Consider the following 25,546-nt stretch of genomic DNA (forward strand, 5'->3'; position numbering starts at 1 on the left):
GATATGATTTTGCTTTTGATATATCGAACACTTTGGTTTTGCTGTCAATGCATTATCACAGTTTTAATACTTTTTTTTTTCTTTCTTTTTCTCCCACTGACATCACTTGAGAAGAGCCCATACTGACAAGGGTTTACAGATGTCATATTTAGCCTAAAACTCAATAAAGCTAGTTGACAACTCATTAGCAAGCACACGTCTCTGGTGCTTAAAAGGTTAAGTAATGAAAATACTTCATGGATCTTTTCTTCCGTGGTATTTATGGGCTTATAGGTCATTTTCTAGTCATGTCTTCCATCCCGTTATTAGCTAGAAGCAGGGTTCTCCAAACTCTGGCCTTCCAGATGCTGATGAACTACAACTCCCCTGCTTCTCTGGCTATCTATGTAATTCAAAGAATCATGGGAGTTATAGTTTCAACAACATCTAGAGGGCCAGAGTTTGGATAAATCTGCGCTAGAGGAATGTTGTTGCCAATGTAATGGCAATCACCTCTAACACTCTAGTTATATCTTTAAATGCTACTGATGTTTGGCTGTTGCATTTTGGATTTCTTAGGAAAAGTCTGCATCTTTCCCCAAAGAGAAACACTCAAAAAAAAAAAAAAATACTCACCCGGGCCCTCGGGTGGGAGGCCTGATCTGGGTCACAGCCCGTAGCCCACGAAGGAGCCCTGGCAGGGGGACCGCAGAGAATGCCTGCGGGGAGGGACCCGAGCCATAAGACTGATTACTACACCACAGCCCTGGTGCTGGCCACTCCCGGTGTCCTAATAGGTACTGGCTCCAGAAAACATTACATGTAAACAAACTGTGCTTTCCTTAATAACAAGTTGTCTGTTTCACTTTCTCTGTTGTGTTCACTAAAGATAAAAACTTGACGTCTAGCTGCCATCCTAACTGTATGATACCTTAACATGTAATAAGTCTTTTGTATGTACCGAATCATATGTGAATACCGTTCTTTGGCTTTTGTACAAGCCGATCACTATTGATGTGCTGCTTGATATGTCAGGACAAAAATAAAGAATTCAATTTTTTTTTTTAAATCTGCATGTTTGAGGAATTGGCTTTGCCTCTCAGGTGCAGGGGACAAAAGTCTGCAACAGAGGGCTAGTTAATGGAGAAATCATAGAATGTTAACAGACACTGTGCCATGCACAGTTTGACAAATGTACATTAAGACCACGTTTGAATGAACAAAACATATATTTCTAATAGCAATCCTCACAACATTTCAAGTGGACAAAGAGGGCCTCTTTATTTTATTTTGTTTAAGGTGTGTAGCCAGGGGCGGAGCTGTTATCATAAATTTTTGGTGATTTACTTTATTTATGCAATTAGAATGTAATTCAGAACACAGATATTGTATTTTATTTACACAGACTGATTTCTAATGATGTTTAATACACTTTAAAGACACATTGCTGGGAGTATTATTGATGTGGAGCTCTGTTAAACACTCAGACACACTAACTATATGGAGTCCCTAGAAAAGAGGGACATTAGAATAGAAAAAAAAAAAAAAAAGGATTTTGGCTCAAACTGGGGATTGTCCCTCCTAAATAGGGATACTTGGGAAGTTTGCCTAAAAGTTCCGCATTTGTTCGATGAAAAAAAGGGTTGCGAAAGAAGAGTTAATAGAGGACCGTAGAGAGAGCTAGTTGGGGGAAGGAGTAAAGGATGTCTGAGCGAAAGGAATGTATTAAAACTAAAGACTTGTTAGGAAAAAATTTGCAGTCTATGGACTATAACAAAGGTGTGTGCATTCATCTGACAATAATACAACTGCACAAAAAAAGAAAGAAAACTACTTAAAGGGGCACTGTCATGCTGAACTTATCTTTCTTTAATCGATTCCTCTTCTCTCTCTCTGTCAGGATCTGTAATTCATTTCTTCCTGCCTGCTCTAGTTTTCTTTAAAACATAAGTCAAAGTAAGGACTACTTTGTCTTTTGGAGGTTTCCTATGCCTGACCAACTTTGACCAGCGGAGGAGCAAAGTGTGCTTCGTTTCCGGTGATCAAAGCAATGTTCCCACAATTCTCACCTTTGATTCGTGATCTCGCGATGCTTCCTGTCAGTATTCCCATCACTTAGACAGAACGTCGGCGAAACTACCGAATTTCGTCAGAACAGAAATGGGGGGCACCTATTGTCCTCCCCCCACCCCACCCAAAACATTTTTTAATAAACCCCTACCTTCCCCCCTCACCCTAAAAATAGTGAAGTTGGAAGAATAAAACTATAACCCTGTAAATAAAAAATAACTTACCATTTGATGTCTTCCTTTTTCTAAAATCTTTTTTTTCAGCCCCAAAAATGCCAAATAAACGTCCATAATACCCATCGGACTTTGAAAATAAAATAAAAAACCTGAGCGCCCCAAAAAATGACAAAAAAAAAACCAAAACCAACCCAACGCTAAAAAAATAATCCATCTTCACCCAGCGAGGGCATATAAAGCATTCCCACGCCCTGCAGTTTAGGCTCAGAGCGCTCTGATTGGTTGGTTTAAGCCAACCAATCAGAGTGCTCTGACAGGTAAATGAAGAGACTGACAGGTAAGTCTCTACATTTACCTGTCACAACACTCTGATTAGTTGGCTTAAAATCCAACCAGTCAGAGTAATCTGTGTCATTTTACACAGCGTGGGAAAGTTAGTTGGAATTTTCCAGTGCTGTGTAATTTGACTCATAACTCTCTGGTTATTTGATCGCAACCAATCAGAGTATTATGAGTCAAATTACACAGCATGGGCCGAGGGGAGGACAATAGTTTTTTTTTTTAATTTAGGGTCCCCTTCCACTGCTCGAGGGGGGGGAGACAATAGGTCCCCCTTATTGTTATTTAGGGCCCTCACCTGCTGCTCAGGGGTTGGGGGCCGGGGGGGAGGACAATAGGTGCCCCCTTCCCCCCTCCTCCCACCCCTGAATTTTATTTAGGGCCCCCACCTGCCGCTCAGGGGTGGGGGACAGGGGGGGACAATAGGTTCCCCCCATTTTAATTTAGGGCCCCCACCCGCGCTCATGTGTGGGGACTGGGGGTGGGACGATAGGTGTGTCCCCCTTATTATTATTTAGGGCCCACCCACCGCTGAGGCTCAGGCTGCTCACTGTTTACTAGACGTGCCCCTACTCGCTGCATCGCGTGTAGGGGCAGAATTTACTAACATTATGTAATCTTTACTTTGTATTAGTACATTTGGCTGAAAGATTAATTTAGGTCTTTCAGCCTTCTGGTAGATAGCTCCCTGAGTTATCTACTTAGCGGCTGCAAGATGCAGCACGAATAGGATTGGAGTTTCATTAATTCGAACTAAATTCCGATCCCAACAAAGTCCAGAATTGCATCCTAACACGAATGGAGAAACTGTTCTCATTCTGTTAGGATGAATTTCGGTGGTTTTGTTGGCGTTGTGTCTAAGTGACAGGACGTTAGTAAATACTGACAGAAAGCATTGCGAAATCACGAATCAAAGGTGAAAATTGTGTGGAAATTGCTTTGATCACCGGAAACGAAGCACACTTTGCTCCTCCACTGGTCATAGCTGGTCGGATTTAGGAAACCTCCATAAGACAAAGTACTCCCTACTTTGTCTTATGTTTTAAAGAAAACTAGAGCAGACAGGAAGAAATGAAGAACAGATCCTGACAGAGAGAGAGAAGAGGAATCGATTAAAGATAGGTAAGTTCGGCATGACAGTGCTGCTTTAATAGGTTATAGGTAATGTGCAAGTAGCCTGCTACACATCTTTCATATAATCTTCAAAATGCATGTCCGTATATGAATGTGTTTCATGAGGAAAGCAATAATGCAGCCTTGATATGGCAATGTGCTGATTTGTTTTGTTTTTACTGTGTCTGGCATAGCATCAGTGCCTTCGAGCGCGTAGGCATCCAGCAGAGATGTGATCAAGCCAGTGCTTGAGAATACGTTTTTCGAACCACATAGAGAAATTATCTAAACGTGATGCATAAAAATATCCAGTGTGCCAGCAGGCTCTGGTGTTTTAGTGCTACCCTATAGCTGAACTAATGGCGCAACCCAAACATATTGGTAAGCAGGCAAGATGACATTATTATTAGCACCAGTTATGCTCCTTTACATACTGCGCAGTCAGACTGCCCACAATGTGAATTAAAGGCTAGCAGTTAAAAGGGTTTCTGGGAAATTGTGGATGTCAGCAGGTTTAACTGGCTAGAGAGACACTGGGTGAGTTTGACAGCTAAAGCATGGGGTATTTTGGTTCTGCTCTGCCTAAACATCAAAATATAGCTTAAATAACTATTTATCAAGTTACTTATAAACCCTATGAAGTTCTGACATATGTTGTAATTTGCGCATGTTTGTACGCTCTTGTCGTAGTTCCTCTAGGCCCAGCTTGGATATAATTTTAAGGGTTACTCCATTCGTCATGACCGCTAGAGCCCACTGTAGTAGTTATGATGGGCGGACAACGCTGGCTTGGTTTCCCATTAACGAAGCAAATAATTTAGCAACAGTTTGCCTCCTTACCTAGGTCCACACTGAGCTCCATTGCTCCCTGGTCGTCCATCAACACGGTTCTATCTTAGTCAGAGCCGCAGAAGCCACGGTCATCACCATTCATTGGCTGAAAGTATCTATCAATGTTGCATAGAATTAACATTAGTCAGCCTGGTATTTTAGCTCTGGGCTTGCTGTTAACACCCCAATTCTGGTGCCAGAGGTGGAGGCTACCTTCTGTAGCAGAGGGGTTAAACTCTCTATGTGCAGCATATCATAGTGATACGCTGCACATACAGGCTCCAGGCACCATGACCACTTTTAAATCACTGAAGTGGTCATAGTACTTGAGCTTTAATGGAGTGGTTTTGGTGTATCGATCATGCGCCTGTGGTCTAACTGGTCAGTTATCTGCCATTTAGGATTTAAATAACTGTGTTTATGCAGCCCTAGTCACACCTCCCCTACATGTGACCTATTCAGTCCCCCTACACATTTCCTGTGAGTGATTAATGTTCAATTAACAGAGTACGCTATATTAAGTAAACACGTTCTGTCACATGCCATTGAAAATGAAACTTTTTTTTTTTCACAGTCTGGGGAGGTGTGGCTAGGGCTTCATAAACATAAACAAGTAATTTAAATGGCAGATAATTGAGCAGTGAGACTGCAGTAATATGCTCTATACACAAAACAAAAAAAGCTTAATTAACGTCTCAGCCACAGTAAATTTAAATATGCCATTGTGCCAGCCCCTGAGCCTCATAGTGTCCCTCCCTGCCCCCACTAAGGTCTAACTGCTTGTCTACCGATCATTGATTGGTAATGGGCTCTTCCAGCAGCGATCACTATGTTAGGAGCTGCAGGATAAGAAGGAGCTCTCCCTCTAATGTTGCAATCTAACTGAGCCCCTTGTAATGTGTGAGCTAGGAAATCCCTCCACTGATGTCAGGTGAGATTAGGGGAGGTTTTAGGGGCAGGATTAGGATTATACATGTGGGGTATTACTGTAATCAAGAGCAGTAGCAGAATACAAATATGAGATGTTGGCAGTATTAAGACACGGGTGGTGTGTGAATTTCCCTACAATAGGCGGGGAGCCAAAAGGTTAAAAAAATTTGACCTATGTTTGTGTTAAAAGGCTCTTAGCTACATAGTTTGGTGGATGTACAAATATATACGATTGTGTAGCAATTGTATTTGTAAGCTCAGCATGCCAAATAGCTTTAAAACCATAATTCACTCTTTGCGGTATTTGTTTTATAACTTCTGAAATTTTACTGAAATCCTTAGACACATTTAGTAATGCAAATAATCTCCTTTATGGCAATACGTTGATCAGTAAAAGGCTATTCATGTAACTGATGAGCGTAAGTTAATTTTGTAATAGACAGATTTGGCTGGCCACTATTTAACAACTGTGCTTAAGAAAGGGTTAAGTCCAATTTAGCAGGCTGCAGCTGTCCCCTTTTTGGATTAACTCCCTCCAAGAAACTGCTTCATTTTCTGGTTGTCATTTACCCAGGAAGTTAAAGCAAATTGTAATGAGAGAATCACAGCAGGATAACCTCCTAACAAATGAGAAGCCTATATTGACTGACAGCCAACATGCCATTTCAGTGATAAATGTATTTTTATACACTGCTGTTCAAGGTCACTTTGGGCTCTCATTGCAAATGGCCTCTGAGAAATCACGTGACTCCCATTTTAAAGCCACGAGGTGTTAGATGGAGAATTATATTAACAGTAGTAAATGTATGTGGCCCAGATCTTCACATTTAATGGTACTCTGCTTTAAAAAGACACTATAATTTGTGGAACAGACTGGGGTTTCTAGGTGTCATTTCATCTGTGCTTTCATTCAGTGACATGGAAGCGAATATTATCCGTGAAAGTGGATTGCTGTACAACATTCAGCCTCGTACAGCCATGGCACTTAACGGTTTTCAGTTTAATGCATTGTTGACCTCTCTGGCATTTAATGGGTTAAGAAACGAACCCATCATACGGGAATGATAAAATGTAATGTTGTACCACTTTCATGTGGCTAGATATTAGGACTAAATTCACATTTTAAACACTGATCTGATGCCTGTACAGAAAGTAGTGGTTATATTTTATAATGTTCTCAGCAGATAGCTCTAAAGCTGGGTGTTCAGAGATTATATAGAAAATATCGTATTACTGGATATGACAGTAGTTTTGGTAGGCAGCTACTGACAGGTGTTTCCCTCATACGGCAGTTAAACCTGGTCCGACACGTGCATTGCTTTTATTATTTTTGTAATGTCGCTAATAATTACCTAGAGCCGTAGATCAACATTTCTGGGGAGTGAAATTGGTAAAGAGGCATGTGGTCTTCCGCTATGATCTTCTACCTAAAGAAGTGACATTTACTACAATTTAGGAACCTTATTTTTGAGGGGATGGGACACCTGAAAACCCAAGGCCTGAGATCTAAAATTGTCTTTGTGTTTTAGTCTTTCGCATGTAAATTAAAATGCAGCAATTGGTTTCAGTCCAATGAAGAGCAATTTTGGTGGTTGTTCTTTGTTTTATCTCTTTACTGTGTAGCTTGAATCAGTACATTAGGTTTGCCCAATAGAATTTTGTTTTCTTAAATACATAAAATGGAAAAATCCATACATTATGTTTGCATTCCTCTGCAAACTAATCATGTCACAGTATTTTCTTTTAACTAGTAAAAAATCCAGAAATTAAATCAAAGAGCACAAACATCAGGCACATAAGGGTAGGAGGACAAACTGTGAGGATCTGACGAGGCAATTATCAAATGGAGCTCCAGTCAACATTTCTAACAGATGGAATGTGGTGTCACAAAGTTTTATCAAAGCCCTTCAATAAGTTATGCCGTTTGGTGTAGCTGCACAGCTTAGGAAGCCATGCAGAACACACGCACAGATACATTTCTAATGATTAAAGATCAAGAGCTCCTGGATTAACAAGCCTTTGGACAATGGTCCGATCTGAAGGAGACACAGCTGGACAGATTTACACTTCAAATCAAAGCTGCTCGTGTATAAACTTATACACTGTGCTTACCAACAAACAACCACTAAGAAAAAAACGTGTTTCTGATTTATTTTTTTTATTTAATGCTGAACAAGGAAAAAGTGCATGCTCTCCTAATGTACAATAAGCCTTCAGGAGAAATGATGAGGAAATGTTTACACCGCACACATCTCCACAATACTAAAGAGAAATTCAATTTATTTTTCCCTAAGTACTTACAGGAAACGTGTATTTCTGTCTGTAACAAGGAGCTGTGTTGTATATAACAAATAATAATAAAGTAATGTTTTCCCAATTTATTTTCCAGAATATCCATGGCCATAAAGGACCAATTACAGCAGTTTCTTTTGCCCCTGATGGCCGGTATCTCGCTACGTATTCAAACAGAGACAGCCATATTTCCTTTTGGCAGGTAAAGGGAAGGCGTACAATGTGATGCTATAAAATGTTTTGTCATTTTGGTTCAGTCTTATATATATATATATATAAGGATCACAATTTCCACTAGCCTTCGGAGAGTAGCAATTCTGCCCTTGCATGTGGAAATTCAGCTCTGGCAAGCATGGCATGGACCCTCCACTGCCTGTGAAGATCCTCAGTGCTGTCCAAAAGCAGCAGCTTTTTAAGGCCATGACTGCACGACTGATATCTGTGGCCATCGAGAGTAGCTTTTAACGATAGAGTAAAGCACCAGCATTTACTTTTAAAGCTCGAAAGATTGTTGAAATCCCATCAGCAAACAGCTTTCACCCAGTTCAAGTACTGTACAGGGAGTACTTCAAATCTTGTGTCATAGCCTTTGCTGCTAAGACATTAGCATAGTGGTAGAGATTACAGATGTGAAGTACAGAGTCAGCTGTGCACAGTATCCTGCAGTGCTTACCATGCACACACAGTAGGAATTGTCACATTAGGTCCTGTGGCGACTGCTCTCACTGCTGCCCTGTTCTTAGGGGTGACATAGTGGGTGGATATTAGCAGTGCTAGTACATTTTAGCCTGGCTTGTAATGTTGGATTGTAAATCTTGAAGTGTGTATGAAATCACATCTGTCTGCATTGAGTGTGTGGCAGATCGGCCCCATGCAACAACATGCAGTGTTTTTAAAAACACAATAGTAACTTTGGTATCTACCAAACCTTTACTGCCAACGCTCATAAAAAATTATCACAAGTTATCGCAAGTATGGCGCCATTTTTTTATATTTTTAGTATTTTTTAGTATTGAACAGTAAAAACGAAAACTGTCTGGTATGGAGTAAATATGAACTAAGTGGTATTTTGGATTCAGAACCTATGCTACTGTTTTGGAGTAATAAACAAATTCAAGACAAAACATATAGTATCAAGGGATATTTTCATTCTAAAAAAGAAATTCTTCCTGCAAAACCAATTTTCAGTTAAAACCCCATTACACATAACGTCTCCAGGTTGTGAATTTAAATATGAATGGATGAACAGGGGAGATATTAAATGTTTTGGAGATCTATATGAACATTTTAAATTTAAAGGGACACTATAGTCGCCAAAACGAGTTTAGCATAATGAAGTAGTTTTTGTGTATAGATCAGGCCTCTGAGGTTTCACTGTTCAGTTCACAGCCATTTAAGAGTTAAATCACTTTTGTTTCTGTTTATGCAGCACTAACCACACCTCCCTTGGCTGTGACTGACACAGCCTGCATGCAAACAAAATGGTTTAATTTTCAATCAGATGTAAATAACTTTGAAAGTAATTTGCTCTGCAAATTGAACTTTTATTACATGCATGATGCTCCTGCTGGATCTAGAAACCTATTAACAGTGCAGAAGATACAAAAATCTAAATTAAACAGTTTGCAATAAAGGAAGTGTAAAACATTAGATCTCATTTTGCAGGAAGTGTTTAGGCAGACTGTGTAAGTCACATGCAGGGAGGTGTGACTATGGCTGTATAAACAAACTGTTTTAATTCATAAATAAGAAAAATATTGAGCAGTGAGACTGAAGGGGCATGATCTATACACCAAAATGGAACTATAGAATCCTACAATGCCCTCCTCCCATGGGTTTAAAACTCCTTCAGTCACTTAGTAAAAACCAAAGAAAAAAAGTTACCTGCGCTCTTTCCACATCACTGTGTATTTTTAAACAAATGGAGGTTTTTAGTTACCTCCAATGGCCATGAGAGGATATGCGTACCTGCCACGTCAAGGCAGACCTCTTAGTTCAGTCACTTGCCTGAATCCAGCGACGATGTCCCTCAGCGCTGGGTCAGGCCCTACCGACGTTGGTCGGTGGGGGAACTCTAATGCGCATGCGCTGCAATGGCCGCGCTCACATTAGGAGTTAGGATTTTCACATAGGAAAGCATTATTCAGTTATTTCCTATGAGGATTCCGGTGACACTGGAAGTCCTTATCCATAGTACAACGGCGTCCAGCATCATTTAGACAACCAAAAGTTGTCTAAGCACCTGGAAATCCCTCTAGTCTGGTAGACAGCCGTTAGAGGAGGAATTAACCTTGCAAGGTAATTATTGCAGTTTCTCTAAAACTGCAATAATTACCACTGAAGGGTTAAGGAACCTGTGACACTGCACCCAGGCCACTACAGTGTTCCTGCCTACAGTGTTCCTGCCTACAGTGTTCCTTTAAGTTATTTTGGTGTTCCTTTAAGTCCCTTTAAGACATTTCAACAAGCTAGAGAAATTAAATCCGTATTGAGCAAAGCAGCAAATGATTTGGAAAAGAAGAAAAAGTTTGGATTCAAATAAAAATATAGCGGAAGAGGACTTGGAAAAATCATTTGAGTTAGAGGCATGGAACAATGCCTTTAAAGGGACACTATAGGCACCTGAACAACTTTAGCTTAATGAAGCAGTTTTGGTGTATAAAACATGCCCCTGCAGCCCCACTGCTCAATCCTCTGCCATTTAGGAGTTAAATCCCTTTGTTTATGAACCCTAGTCACACCTCCCTGCATGTGACTTGCACAGCCTTCCATAAACACTTCCTGTAAAGGGAGCCCTATTTAGGCTTTCTTTATTGCAAGTTCTGTTTAATTAAGATGTTCTTATCCCCTGCTATGTTAATAGCTTCCTAGACCCTGCAATAGGCTCCTGTATGTGATTAAAGTTCAATTTAGAGATTGAGATACAATTATTTAAGGTAAATTACATCTGTTTGAAAGTGAAACCAGTTTTTTTTTCATGCAGGCTCTGTCAATCATAGCCATGGGAGGTGTGGCTAGGGCTGCATAAACAGAAACAAAGTGATTTAACTCCTAAATGACAGTGAATTGAGCAGTGAAATTGCAGGGGAATTATCTATTCTATACACTAAAATTGCTTTATTTTATTCATTATATCTGTATTCAAGAAAACAACTTAAAAGTTCTGTACAGATGGTACTTTATACCAGTAAACTTAAATAAAATGTAAAGATATATATCCCTGAATTGCAGGTGATGCAATGAGCAACACAGCACTCATAGACATATCTGGGGGGAATGCCAAGAACTACATAATATAAAAAATGAAACTAAAAGAAATCCTAAATAGAATAGTAGGAAAAACAAACAGAACTCTTACCAGCCAAATATTTATTTTCCGTCTTGATTTACCCAATATTAATAAACCAAGTCATTCTTGATAGTGCCTCTTTTTAATGGCAGCTAAGATCTATATCGCTAGTTATTGGGGGAAAAAACTGTATCCAAAGACAAGTTAATTACCAATATTATCTAAAGAAAGTTATTTATACAAATATAAAACAAAAAGGTTTGTTTGTCTTGGAATACACATGGAATACACATATCACAAACCTATGAAGTGACTATGAAGTGACTGAAACCGTTTGTCCCCCAAACTCTTCCCTCTGAGGTTATTACACAAGTAATAACAAATAGATCTGTTCGAAAAAAATGTCTTCTCTTTCAGAAGGTATGAAATCAGTATGTGTATGTACATATCACATTCTTTAAATATACTATGTATTTTTGTTTGCTGTTAAAGGAAACATTGTGATATGATATACTATTTAAACTAATTATGTAATGTTTTGGAAAAATTCTCTGAAAAAAGCAGGGTTTACATAAAAATGCCTGCAGGGGACTGACTAGACTCACCATAACAACTACATTGTACAAGTTGTAATTGTTCTGATGACTATAGTGTCCCTTTAAACTGATCTGTCACCTGAAGTGTTATTTAAATATCTTAATTTAAAACCAGACTACTGGCAGATTAATATTTTAATGTTAGTAAACTATAATATATATAGCTGTAATGACTATTGGGGATATGCACGTTTTTCTTTTGGTAATTTATTTTGGAACCTCCACTTGGAGGCTCTCAGTGGTGCTCAATTTCCCTTAAAATTTATATTATAGATTTAGCAAATTACATCATAATCCATTTCAGTCCAGGTACAGCCGGGGCACGTAGGGCAAATGAGGATTGAAAGCAGTAACACCACTCAGTTTGTCCTCGTCTCTGTGTGCTTTCTCTATTCTGCCTTCCAGGCTCTAATGACAGAGCTTATACATTCCCCTCAACATTGGCATCCCATGATGCTCCCTGGTGGGGGGTAAAGTGACCCGATGCTTCCCAAAGGAGGCAAGCACGCCCAGAAAGGTGGCAGGTATATCCGAATTACTGGCAGGCCAGCCCTCTGTTTTCGTGCTCTCTAAATGATCCTGGTGCCCTGAGTGCAGGATGTCTCATGATGTGCTCGCGCAACACTTTTTGGAGACAGTTCCCTGGTGTCCCTAAAAGTGGCCCACAAAGGAACAAAGTCTGGATGGCACGACAGGACCCAAAAATCAGGAGAGCCCCACCAAAATCAGGTTGGTTGGAAGGTGTGGATTATATCAATGATTGTCGGGGAGCTAAGCTGGAGGTGCCCAGGGGCAGGATATAGAGGTGGAGATTTTTACATTAACTTTCACTTCAAAAATACATATTTATTAAATGTAAGGGATGATGAAACCTAATATTAAACAGTTAGTTTTCCTTTATTGCTTCTTGCACCATGGAGAACTTTTGGATTCCTTGTTTGGTGTAGCTAGAAATAACCAAGATATATTGTCTGCTTCTATGAGCCATAATGCTTATCTACGATATTTCTGTATGGGTTAGCCTGCTGTCAACCAACTTGGAAAAGGTGTGTGCGTGCCTGTATCTTATATATATATATATATATATATATATATATATATATATATATATATATATATATATATATAGATAGATAGATAGATAGATAGATAGATAGATATATACACACACACATATATAGCCAGCCACATATGTCAGTTGTACAGAGACTCTTTGTGTGCACCAAGAGCAATAATGATAATAGTTATAAATCTGATGTTTTTGTTCTTTGATGATCAGATTATGTGAAAAATAATCTTTCCCCTAGGGTGAAAAGCAGTGTGTTTCTCTATTTCCTCTATTGGATACGGTTTACTTATTCCAGCGACTGCGGTCAGAATTTATCCAGTAAAGTGTTACCTGCCTTCAGTATATCATAATAAACATATTTAGCTAATTGTTTCAAGCCAGAGATTTTATGTTTATTGATTTTAAACGATTGTGTTCTTCTCCAGTTTCAGTGCAGTATAGTTTCATCGTAGTATAATGATTGTTATGCCCTTGTATTTTAGAGCTGAGTAATTAAAGTTTACAGCACATTTTGTCACCACAAGGCAATTAAAGGGAAATGATCAATTATTATTTATTTTATTATTTTTGAGGGGGTTTATTTAGTTTATTGAAGTACAATATTAATTTTATAAAACCGTGTTATCTACCTGTTTCGCATACTTTTTTTTACACCTTCAGATTTATATGTACCATGTCTGAAAATTAAGTTAAATCCCATCCTCAATTATTCTCCTGGTCTAAAGCTGAAACTGCAATGTTAATGTAAGGGAAAAAATAAAAAGAAAAACTAATAATAAATATATATACTATATACATACACTGATCAGCCATAGTGACAGTGAGTCAGTTCTTGAATTTAATGTGTTGGAAGCAGGAAAAATGGGCTAGCGAAAATACCTGAGTGACTTTTGACAAGTGCCAAATAGTGATGGCTAGATGATTGGGTCAGAGCATCTCCAAAATGGCAAGTTCCGTTGTTACGACTAGGTTGTAAATTAATTGGTCGGTAATCTAGGATGGCGGCGAGACAACAAAGTCTCGCATGCGCTACAGAGCAGGTCTATGTTCAGGGGAATTCCCTTAAACATAGACCAGCTCACTAGCGCGTGGAATCCCTTTAAATTATGTTCCAGGGAAATTTTGTGAACATAGACCAGCTCTCTAGCGCAGGGAATCCCTCAAATCTTTGTTCGGGGGAATTCTTGAGACTCAGGTTCGAGGGATTCCCCATGCTAGAGGGCTGGTCGTATGTCCCAGCCGTCAGTAATATATCGGATATTTGCAATTATGATTTTCCTTTCATTTTCTATGGAATTGTTAATTGCATATCCTAAATTCCTGCAGGAGAACATTCAGCCAGTATTGGTTGCATTGTCTGCTTTTTACTGTAGAAAAAATTGCATGTCAAAACATCTAGCACGTGGGTGCCTGGGGTGCATGGTGTCTTCATACAGAGACTCACGAAAGCTGATTTTCATGTTGGCACCGACCTATCAATTGTATTATCCTTGCTGTAAACTGATTACTTTTTTTAAGAAGCATATTGCGTGCTGTGCTTCTTATACAGAAGCATTTCTCATTGAGAAACATTTGATTGGCTGAAAGTGACAGTTGCCTCATATGAGCCCTAGGTTCCCAAAGCAATGGGTTGGACAAAGGTTTTCATGGTTGGTGATTTGATTGGAGGCAGATCAGCTGCAAGGAGGAGACTGTCCTAGTGCTGAAATAGAAAGCTGCTGCTGTCTTTTTTTTTTTTTCTCTCTTTATAAATATATTTTTAACATTACAGTGTTTCTCAAATAAAATGTGGAAATGGTATAAAGCCATCCATCAGTAACCATTCGTTAACATTCTTGTAATTAAGCTTTTTCCTTTATTAGCCTTCTTGCCACCTGAACCATTTTCAGACATACTTTGCCTCTGGCCGAATCTAATAAACCCCATTTTTCTCTGTTCTCTGCTCTTTACATCTGCAATCACTTTACAGTGAGGCCTAGCGCAAAATGTGTGTGAGAAGTTATAGTTATTTAGATTTCCATTTCTGTGGCCTTTTTGTAAATGTTTACATGTGTCACATGATGTGTGTGCATGTTTAAATACATACTCAATATAACCTAGAATTAATAGGTACAGATTACGGGCTCCATCGTTCATACTCACTAAATCAGATTTATTAAGTAACATAGATTACAAAAAAACATTTGACATAAAAGGCCGTAATCATGCATGTGCCTACATACCTCCTATAACCTACAGTTGTTATAAATATTTTCGTATAATCAGCAGTACAGTGAGTACATGAAACATGAAGGTAAGTGATGCCACATTTAGGCAAACAGGAATAAATAGATGTACCACTTTTTATTTATTTATATATATATATATATATATATATATATATATATATATATATATATAATATGTTTATTAGCTCTAGTTTGTTGCTTTCTATTGGCTATTTTTGGATTGGTTATTTCTCTCCTTCATATGGGATTAATTGTCCGATACTATTCTTAATGATTTATTTTTTCTTTTATCATCTTTTTGTGTTTTTATTTTAAACAGGAACAAAGGTTGACAAGGGCTTGCTCTAATAAACTTACAGTATAGAGCAGGCTTCCCCAAACTCCGGCCCTCTAGATTTTGCTGAACTACAACTCCCATGACTCAATGAATGAAATAGATAGGCTGAGAATCTTGGGAGTTGTAGTTCAGCAACATCTGGGGGTCCGGAGTTTGGGGAAGCCTGGTATAGAAGGATTGTGGGGGATCTCATTCTGTGTCTATAGTGGTAGAAGCACTGTGATCCTGAGTGTGATATATATTATTATTTTCCTGTACTTATATAATAAGTGTGTGTGTTTCAAATGCACATTTATAAAAAAAAAAAAAAGGAAAAAAGATCTACCAATTGATTCCTTTCAATTAATGAATAATTTCCAGCGTTATCGACATGATCAGAGTATATAAATGTACTAAAGACAGAATATAAAAATTCACGATCACATTGTAGCAAGCATAGATTAAGTCCGGATGCGTGTGCATGTTTTAGAATGTAATATATTATGTGGCAGATCGTCCCCTTTAAGATAAATGTCTTAATGATTGCAATGAATGTTATCAATCAACAAACACATTTATTATTGTGGCCTGTGCTTGGTATAATAATAATAATTTGCTAATTTAATTTAATTTTTATTTTATTTTTTTATATATCGCTCTAAACCTAGGAGCTGTACATAGATTTAGTGATTATACAGTTATCATTTAGAACATTCGTTATACAGTCATTAGTGTGCACATTAGGACTGTGTGGATCAGTCTAGATTAATTGTAGCAACTGAGATAAATATTAGTCAGGGTGATTAAAGTACTGATGAGGGGTGATGGATGTAATGAGGTTAGATGGGTTGGAAGCAGTGATTGGGGAGAATGTTACAAAGGGGATTGAACTATGGAGGGTCATGGAAAGTGTTTGTAAATAGTTGGGTTGAATTGTTTTGAATAAAGTTGGTGATTAGACCAGCATAACTGAACAAGGTCTTACAATTCCATGTTCAGAGGATTGTCATTTATGACCTGCCGTATCCAAAATAACAGCTTCATCACGTTGGGGGAAACACATCTCATGGCCAGCCCCCCTTACATAGCCACGCCACTAAATACACATTGTCTTTGAATGACTTCTAACTCCTGTGTCTGTCACCAAGTTCAATCAGTGTATATCCGTGAGCTTTATACTTAAATAATACCGCTGTTTGTTACTCTAAGCAGTATAAATACTTTAGTGATTGAAAGTGGTCATGGTGATTGGAGACTGCACGTGCATAAACCCTTTACTGCCGTAGATGTAACTTGGGCATCAATAGCCAGTCCAGAACAAGAGTTCCAAGCTGGCTAAAGTAAATCCTATACACAGAATGTCATCGATCTCACTGAATCACGCTGGCTGAGATATAACAACAACAAAAACCAAAAGGAACTCCCCTAATTCACTTAAACAAGACTGGGAGCTAACATGCCCTGTTGAGGATTGGAGTGCCTGGAGCTACTTTCTCCTATTTACAATTCATTGGCTGAGAGTCATCAGCTGACTCTCTTAGTATCTGGCTTCTTGAGTTCTGCGGAAACCAGATCTGCTTCACCCAGCTTAGAGTAAGTTCAGCATCCGGCATGAGCCCACGTAAGAGGGTAAAATGTTAAAAAAATGTTTTCCCCACACTACCAGGGAAGAGCGCCAGGTTACTCCTGGTATTATAGCCACTATAGCGGGCTGTAGTGGTTATGATGCTTGGAGTAACTTAATTAGTTTCATACATTACATGACTATCCTCACATAAACTAAATACACTGTGAATTTGCAGAGGAGATGATGATCTTCTTGGACTCCTTTAAGGCAGAACTGGACTTTCTAATTTTTTTCTTTCATTTTTGTAACTCTGTTTTTCTCCAGAGGCTCCTATGTGATAGCGGGGTCCCTGGAACATTTCATTATTCTGCTGTGCAGATCATTTGTGCCAAAGCTGCCCATTATTATGGCATATTTCATCTTTTTCTTGACAGTACTGTGCCTTTTCCTGCAAACAGAAATATGATCAGAAAGATCATCAGATCAAAGACCTCCCAGTATCTGTAGTAAAATGTTTATTTAGCCTCACCGCTCTACAAAGTGCACAACATAGACTTAAATTGTGTTCATTGAATTATTTGGTTTCTTTATATTTGAATAAAATAGCCAAAGATGCTTGAGCGCTTAATAAGCCTCTATATAAAAAAAATTGACCTGAAGCACATAGTAACCTTCTTTTCTCTAGTATGTAATCAGTACAAATATTAAGGAACAAACCCCCTGTCAATCCTAAATAATAATAGATTTGGTTTTATAGGAAAACTATGAAAACAGAGGTTCGTTTTTACAGTCATGTGGGAGAGTCAGTAATTTGATTCTATGAGTTGTACAGCTTTGCGTGTATCAAACTGTGTGATAAAGGTCTTTGTTCAATCTCTTATATACAGATTGTCAAAAAGGGCATGCATTTACTGATGCATTATGTGACCCCCTACTGTATGCAATTAGGAAGCTGTAGAGGATCTCAAGAGTTTCATGATTCTGTCAATCTGTATGCTGATGCAGCACATTGGTGACTTGTGATAACCTATTCGATACAGTAATGGGGTAACAAGTTCCATAAATGAATCTCACTGGAGAGCCTGCCCCCTTTGGGATTATGATACACTAAAGTGTAGAATTCATATGTGATATACAATATGTGAATGGTATTAGGTCCAGTTTGGAGTGGGAAAAGAAAAGTCAACAGAAATTGAGAAATTACAAAAATAATAAAAAGAAAGTTAAAAGCAACAATACACATCCTCTATGTAAGTTTAGAAATATAATCAACAGAGTTTTAGCAGTCTAAGCAATAGAGATGTGGTCTACAGATACACCAGCTTTAGCTTTATGTTACAAAGTTAGCACATTGCTCTAATTACTCGTAATTTTTAAGGAGATACTCTGAAACAACTTTTGTTTGAAGGTTTAGTCCAAGCTCTATGACCACATTGGTGATATAAAGTGGTCAAGGTGCTAGCTGTCTGTATGTGCAGCGTTTTGCTATAAAACTCTAAACATATGGAGATTAAGAGTTTTGGGCTGGATAATAATTTTGTGCAAAATTGTCATGTGACTCCAGCACGCACATTTTTTACAATTTCAGTCTTATCTTACAGCACATTGTATTTACTTTAGGAGTTCTAATCTCCTGCTCTATCACAGGTAGGGGAAGAGTGGCTAGAACTGCGTAAACAAAGTCTAACTCCTAAATGGCAGAGAATTGAGCAGTAAAACTACTTCATTAAGCTAAAGTTATTTTGGTGCCAACAGTGTCCCTTTAATACAGTTTGTAACAGACATTCCTGGGTGTAAAAACAATGTACACATATAATGGACACATATATGCCATTAATGAGCATTGCTTATATAGGATCATTTTCTAATATGTAAAGTATTTAACCGTTTATCCACTGAACCTAGTTTTAAGTATGTTGTTTGTTAGTATGCAATCTTTAAAGATGAGATGTTTATGGCCTCATGGATTGTCTTTGATCGTTACAAGGTTAAATGGTATGCTGATATCACCCCACCTCACTTTAATGATAACAGTCAAACAGTTCATGTAAAAATGTGTGGCCTACTACATCCTGGGGGCACACTGTAACACCTACTCTCTATATGATGTGCAATTTCCATGTCAATCATTCACAATGCCTGTTTTTTTTATAAATAACCATTAAATGTCCTAAATTATAGGTGTTGAAACTAAAGGATAATTGTGGTTTTGATGCATGGAAATATACCGTAGTTAGATTGTATTAATTAAAAGTAATATTATAAAAGTGCATGTTCTTTCTCGCTGGCTATGTTATCTTCTCCATGTTCCATTCAAGGCTGTTACTAATGTAGGAAAATCAGTAACATTAGTCATCTTAAAAGGGCTATTACTCAAGATGATTTAAATTGTGAAAATGTCACTGGTGCTTGTGTGCTTTCTGCTAGAGATGCCGTGATTTACACCGCCTGACACCACTGTTCCACTGAGCTGGACCAGAGAAAGTAATGGCTTCTATTCCACACTTTTAAGAATTAAGAACATAACAATAGCACATTTTAAATATCAGAGTGAGTGACCATTCTATATGTTGCAGAATTGGTAACATTGTACTGAATGAACTAGTACTTGCCATGCAATGCGAAGGCATTAAAGGGACCTTCTAAGCATCGTAACCTCTTCAGCTTATTGTGGTGGTTATTAGTAAGGAGTCCTTGGGGTACACCCTTATGTGTTTTTGTCAACTACCCAAGAGTAAAACCAGAGTGATCACTCCTCAGGTACTCACAGCCTGTCATTGCTGCTCAGATTAGTATGGATAATGTATTATTAAACTTCTGTGTATTTGTGGCCGATGGTTACCAGTAGAACCACTGTTTTTGTCAATCTCTTTGAAAGCAGTTTGATAAAAACTAAATGCACCCACAGACTCCATGCATTATAATCACTACATTAAATGGGTATGGTGTGTTGGGTCCCTTTATGCCAGTTGCTGAGAAAGCTATACTTAATGCAAAGATTAAATTCTCCTGACTCTGAAAGAATGCCATCTAATGGTACCAATAAGAGAAAATGATTGAGAAAATGATCATTTTGTCTTATTGGCATTCTATCATAAGTATTCCTTATAAGTAATACTTTAAAGTCTGTGAATTACTACAGTTATATATGCCTATATTTTTTCTATAGACAATCTGCACCATTATTGTTTTTTCTTTTCCCTTTTATATACCTTGTTATTGCTGGAGGATATATATAGTTTGTATATACGTACCTCTTTTTATCTCTGTCTCAACTTTGGTAAATTTGCTCCACTCACTATCACACATTATTTTCTCTTGTTGGTGGAGTTTGGGATTGCACCAAAGTGTGAAGCAATTTGTCAATTAAGAAATTTAGCACCCAGATTTTTCCTTTTTATATAGTATATATCAGTATAACTATTTTTTTTATTTATTTTCTTCTGCTAGATGAACACCTCCCTGCTGGGTAGTATTGGAATGCTGAACTCTGCACCACAACTACGGTGCATTAAAACCTACCAGGTGCCACCGGTTCAACCCGCTTCCCCTGGGTCCCTCAATGCCTTGAAACTCGCAAGACTCATCTGGACTTCCAATCGCAATGTTATCCTAATGGCTCACGATGGCAAAGAGCATCGATTTATGGTGTAGGCACAGAACTCCCTACTTTCACCGTATACCCACCTAGCTCCCCAGTATGCCTCTAGCTTGCTGTTGGCATTCGTATCAGTCACATATTAAAATAATTTGTTCTGGTCATGCATGATTTTCAAGTGAATGCTGAGTGTGGCACAAGACAATGTGAATTATTTCAGCTCCATGGCTATTGTAATATGGCTCTTACATGTCCACAGCCGTCCCAGCTCTTTGAGTACTAAAAATAATTTAGTGGTTTGTTATAGTTTTGCTTTGAAACAAACAAAACATTCCTTCTCGCTATTTTTTTAATGCTGAATTCTCAGCCTGTCCAGACTACATTCATCCATCATTGCACCCTCCTTAGTCTCTTTATGTGTATATCTCAATGTTTTGTATATGGAGGGGGTTTGAGATTTTTTTTGTTAGGTTTTATCTGTTACTTTCAGAATTGTTTACATTTACTATCATTGTTGTTTTTCTTTGAATCTGTAACATTACCGGTGTGAGATTGTTTGTTTGTATTTAAAACCTTTTATTTTTTGTTTTGTCATACTCACTGGAGAGTAAAAGGATGCAGTACAATTTAAAATCAGGCACAGGCCCAAAATAAATCATTCTGGTTCACAAACAGTGTATAGTTTGTTTTAAATCTCTAGACATTGTCTTTGGCATACACAAAATATTCCTCTTTATAATTTCTTTTCGTGAATGAAAACCTAGTTTTTAGTTCGTTAGTAGCTGTTGTCTGCTCACTGTTTAGTAGACATATCCCCACCTGTGACATGGCAGGTAGCGGCATAAAGGAGGTTTAAAGCTTCAATTATGCTAATATGCACCAGCTGTCACATAATTAACCCTCGCACTGCCATGGTTTTTATGTTTTGTTTTGTTTTATTATACATTTTACAATCAACACTGCCCATACAGACTCCTATCATCATGACCACTTCTAAAAGCAGAAGTCTTCATGGTGGCTGAAGTAATCCTTTGAGGCCATGTAAAATAGAATATTGTGCTACCACCATAACCAGGTTTTTATATGTATGTATGTATGTATGTATGTATATATATATATATATATATATATATATATATATATATATACACACACCTCACACAGGAGTGCACTCGTAACTTTAAATGCACAAATACATGTTGATTGATTGATGTGATCCAAAACAAAAACACATATGCAGGTCAGGGTTTCAATCCTAAAGTGGATTTTTTTCTCATATAAAAATGAAGACCATCAAGAATGAATGGAAACCACTGACGGATATAATTTACTTATCATTATCCCATTGTTCCACTAATCTAGCACAGGAACAAATGTGGATTATTGTGTAACAATGGTTACCAAAGAAATGATTTGACATTTCTGTAAATGGTAACATAATTTAAGTACCTTTTCAGAGTTTATAGACTTTTTGAAGAGTTAATGTTTTCTGGTTAATGGTTCCTCAGCTGCAGTGCTCTGTTTGAGAAAACTTATTGCAAACCCTTATTGGAAGAGTGAGTGAAATGTAAGATACTGGAAAGATTTTGACCGTAGGTTATAGAGGCTGTGGAGTGCTAATTTTTTTCTGTCATGAACAGATGTCCAAGTCTGCCTGTTACTTAAAGGGACATTCCAGGCACCCAGACCACTTCTGCCCATTGGAGTGGTCTGGGTGCCAACTCCCACTACTCCTAACCCTGCAAGTGTAATTATTGCAGTTTTTTATAAACTGCAATAATTACCTTGCAGGGTTAACTCCACCTCTAGTGACTGTCTACTAGACAGCCACTAGAGGTCACTTCCTCCTTCATAGCACAGGAAACCTGTGCTAGAGCATCGCTTGACGTCCTCACGCTGTGTGAGGACCTCCAGCGTCGCTCATTTCCCCATAGGAAAGCATTGAAATAATTTTTCAATACTTTCCTATGGGGAGCGCTAATGCACATGCGCGGCATTGCCGCACATGCGCATGAGGTCTCCTCGGCCGGTGGGCGGGATCAGTCTCGCCCACCGGCCGACGCAACTCAGAGGAGGAGCGGCGCGGAGGAGGAGACAGCGGCGAGGGACATCGCCGCTGCCTCAGGTAAGTGACTGAAGGGGTTTTCACCCCTTCAGTAACCGGGGATTGGTGGGTGGGAGGGAGAGGGACCCTCCAGTGCCAGGAAAACGGATTGTGGTCACAACACACTTTTTTTTGTGTGCATGTGCTTGCGTTTGTTCGTTCAAAATTAAAAGTGGAGCAAAAACACTAAATTTGGCCTGGTTTTTGTGTCAAGACTAGTCATGGTCATGGTTAGTGGTCCTTCATTGGGGATACGGAGCTTGTCAAACAATTCTTTCTAAAAGTGAGATCACTTCACAAAAATGCTCTAAGAATGCTCCTCTAAACATAGAGCTATTGCTGTTTTGGTAAGTGCTTGTCCATAATTCCAGCCTACTAGTTTTTGATTTTCCCTAAATACCTTACAAAGATATTAGTTTTATTTATACTTTTTAATTAAGAGGTTTTTCACACACAAACATTCTAAAAGTGCAGGGACATTCCATTGGTGTCCGTGTAGACTGGTCCGCTTATGGAACTTGGCACCACAACTTCGTACATAATAATCGATAACCTCATCATTTTTTTTTTTGGTAAAAAAAAGAAATGTACAACAACTGATGTGTGTTTACTTGCCGTGATCACCTTTTCTCTTTTGTGGCCTCCACAATGTACTGTTTAAATCTAGAAATTAATTTACTATGATGCGTATGTTATTTTCCAACAATATTTTGATAAATCCAAAGTGAATAACTTCTTCCAGTCACCAATGCTCATCACATGGTCAGCTTGTCAGAAGAAGTCATTCACCCTTAGTAATCATTTTCAGAACGTTTTAATAAACGGGGATAAAATCCACATTAAAGAAATACATGATTTAAAACCACTTTATCAGAATGAAGATGTTATGATTCAAAAAAGTCCCCGGTTTATCTCAGGGGGTTAAACCGTTATTAAACTGTCTAACCACAAAGTTTGGAATCCAGCGTCCTATCGCTCTGCCCAGCTATTTCAGGAAACCTTGGACTTCGAGGCTTTCAAGACATATTTATTTGCATTTCAGCAATAATATCCCTTAGCAAATGGTTTCCACCAATTCCTTTGATAAAGTGTGTTTTTTTTTTTTTCTTATTACTGGCAGTCTGCCCTTTATTTTGCCCTGCAATAATTTCCTTGTTAGCGCTGAGCTTGAGTCTTATCAAATGCTTTGAGGGTGAACTGTGCATGTGCTGTAAGCCACACCATTGGCCATCCCGCACTTCTCATCGTAGAGAAACATTAGATTGACAATCTGGATTGCTCTTTGCAGACATTAAACAGGGCTGTGAGCAGGGGCGTACCTAGAGCTTTTGGCACCTCCAACCTCCCCCTCTTTAAAATGTAAAAAACAACAATTTTCTTGTGTTTTCAAGAATATTTATTGCACAAATTTGTAAATTGTATATCAATTTGAAAACACTAGAACTATGAAAAATAAATGATTAACTTATTAAAAAAAATCATTGTCCTCCCCTCATTATACAAAACCCCTGTCCTGCCCCCATTATACAAAACCCCTACACCCCTGTCCACTAATCTTCTGCCCCCCTTTCAGATAAAAACCCTGCGCCTCCCCTTCACATAAAAAACCCTGAACCCCTTTTTATAAAATTCATACACCCCCTTCACATAAAAACACTGCATGCCCCCTACACATAAAAACGCTGCACCCCTGCTCCTTTACATAAAGTTAATACACCCCTTTCACATAAAATGTATAACCCCCCTTCACATAAAGTTAATACACCCCTGACCCATCACATAAAATTCATACCCCCTCCTTCACATAACGTTAATTAAACCTCTGACCCCTTCACGTAAAATTCATCCCCCTTCACATAAAATTAATATTCCCTCCTTCACATAAAATTAATATTCCCCCGCCCCAATACATAAAATTAATACACTCTTGACCCCCTTCACATCAATATCCTCGACTCACGATTGTGAATGACCTCAGGCAAAGACGCCCTGAAGTCAGTTAAGATCCTTCTGCTGCTGTAGATCCGTGAAGGTGGACAGGTGGCGGCTCGCGTCGGCATGACGTTGTGCGACTCAGCGCTTCCATATTACAGCAGTATAGTGGCCGCGGTCTCCCCTGCCCCTCTCTTAGTACGCCACTGCTTGTAGAGTAGTGTTTAGTGTGGCTGGCTGACAGTGGGGTAGGTGTGTATTCATAGCAAAATAAGTAAAGTGAATTGAGTGCAGGAGCTGGTTATTTGCACTATAACCTATTCAATAAGCTGAAGTGGTTTGTGGTGCTTCTGCTGGACCCTAAAGGGCTCCATCTGTTGCATTGGTTAATATATTAAAAAGTTATATCATAAATAATGACCATAAAATGGTAGAGAAAAAGAAGAAAAAAACAGCTGAGCAAATGATACGACAAATGCATGATAACTTCCCTTGTGTTATTAGGCAAAGTTGCCCTCCTGTTTTGGGGAAGAGGGTTCTGGTTACACGAGGCTTATGGTGTAGGCCATCACTTTTACAAAGCATGACCTGCTGTTATTTCTGTGCCAGGACCCTCTCAGTTTGTAAGTTACATGATATTATTAGAAAATGTACATTCACAGCTTGTTAGAAGGGAAAAAACATTGAACTCCAAATGCATCCAGGATTATCTCCTGAAAGGTTCAATATGTATTCCGTGCAAGAATAGGAGTCACAGGATGAGATAATGGTTCTTGAGATCTATATCAGACAGTACCAGTCAGCCCCATGCTCTGCCATTATTTCATCATTGCAACACAATGCTTAAATATTAACAATTAATTACAAAACAAATATAGAAACCATGCGGCGTCTTAAAAATGTTACATAATAGTTCGTATCAGTTTTCCTCCATAAAGGTTAATCTAAAATGGTACTGTGCAATGTTTTCTGAAATGTAATTTTAATAAGTACAACTAACAATGTTCAACCTTGACATTCACTTGAGTCTACTCGAACCTCAACATTGTAAATATAATTCCCTCCTCTATACAGTCTGTGTTGCTAGCTAAAAACCCATGTCGTACATTTTAAGAAA

The 25,546-nt window shown here is 38.4% G+C and overlaps 1 protein-coding gene across 4 annotated transcripts in view; it reads left to right on the forward strand.

Annotated features, from left to right (window-relative positions):
- The window catches only part of WDR7 (WD repeat domain 7), a 344,145-nt gene extending 323,080 nt beyond the window's left edge, over nt 1-21,065 (forward strand). For all 4 annotated transcript variants that reach the window (XM_063453929.1, XM_063453930.1, XM_063453931.1 and 1 more), the window contains 2 exons: nt 7,828-7,932; nt 20,246-21,065. In XM_063453929.1, coding sequence (XP_063309999.1) covers nt 7,828-7,932; nt 20,246-20,449 — 309 coding nt within the window. In that variant the 3' untranslated portion in view covers nt 20,450-21,065. The remainder of the gene's footprint in view (nt 1-7,827; nt 7,933-20,245) is intronic.
- Nucleotides 21,066-25,546: the final 4,481 nt, after the last annotated feature.

The sequence above is a fragment of the Pelobates fuscus genome, chromosome 5, assembly GCF_036172605.1.
Source record: "Pelobates fuscus isolate aPelFus1 chromosome 5, aPelFus1.pri, whole genome shotgun sequence".
In the NCBI taxonomy this organism is placed as follows: domain Eukaryota; kingdom Metazoa; phylum Chordata; class Amphibia; order Anura; family Pelobatidae; genus Pelobates; species Pelobates fuscus.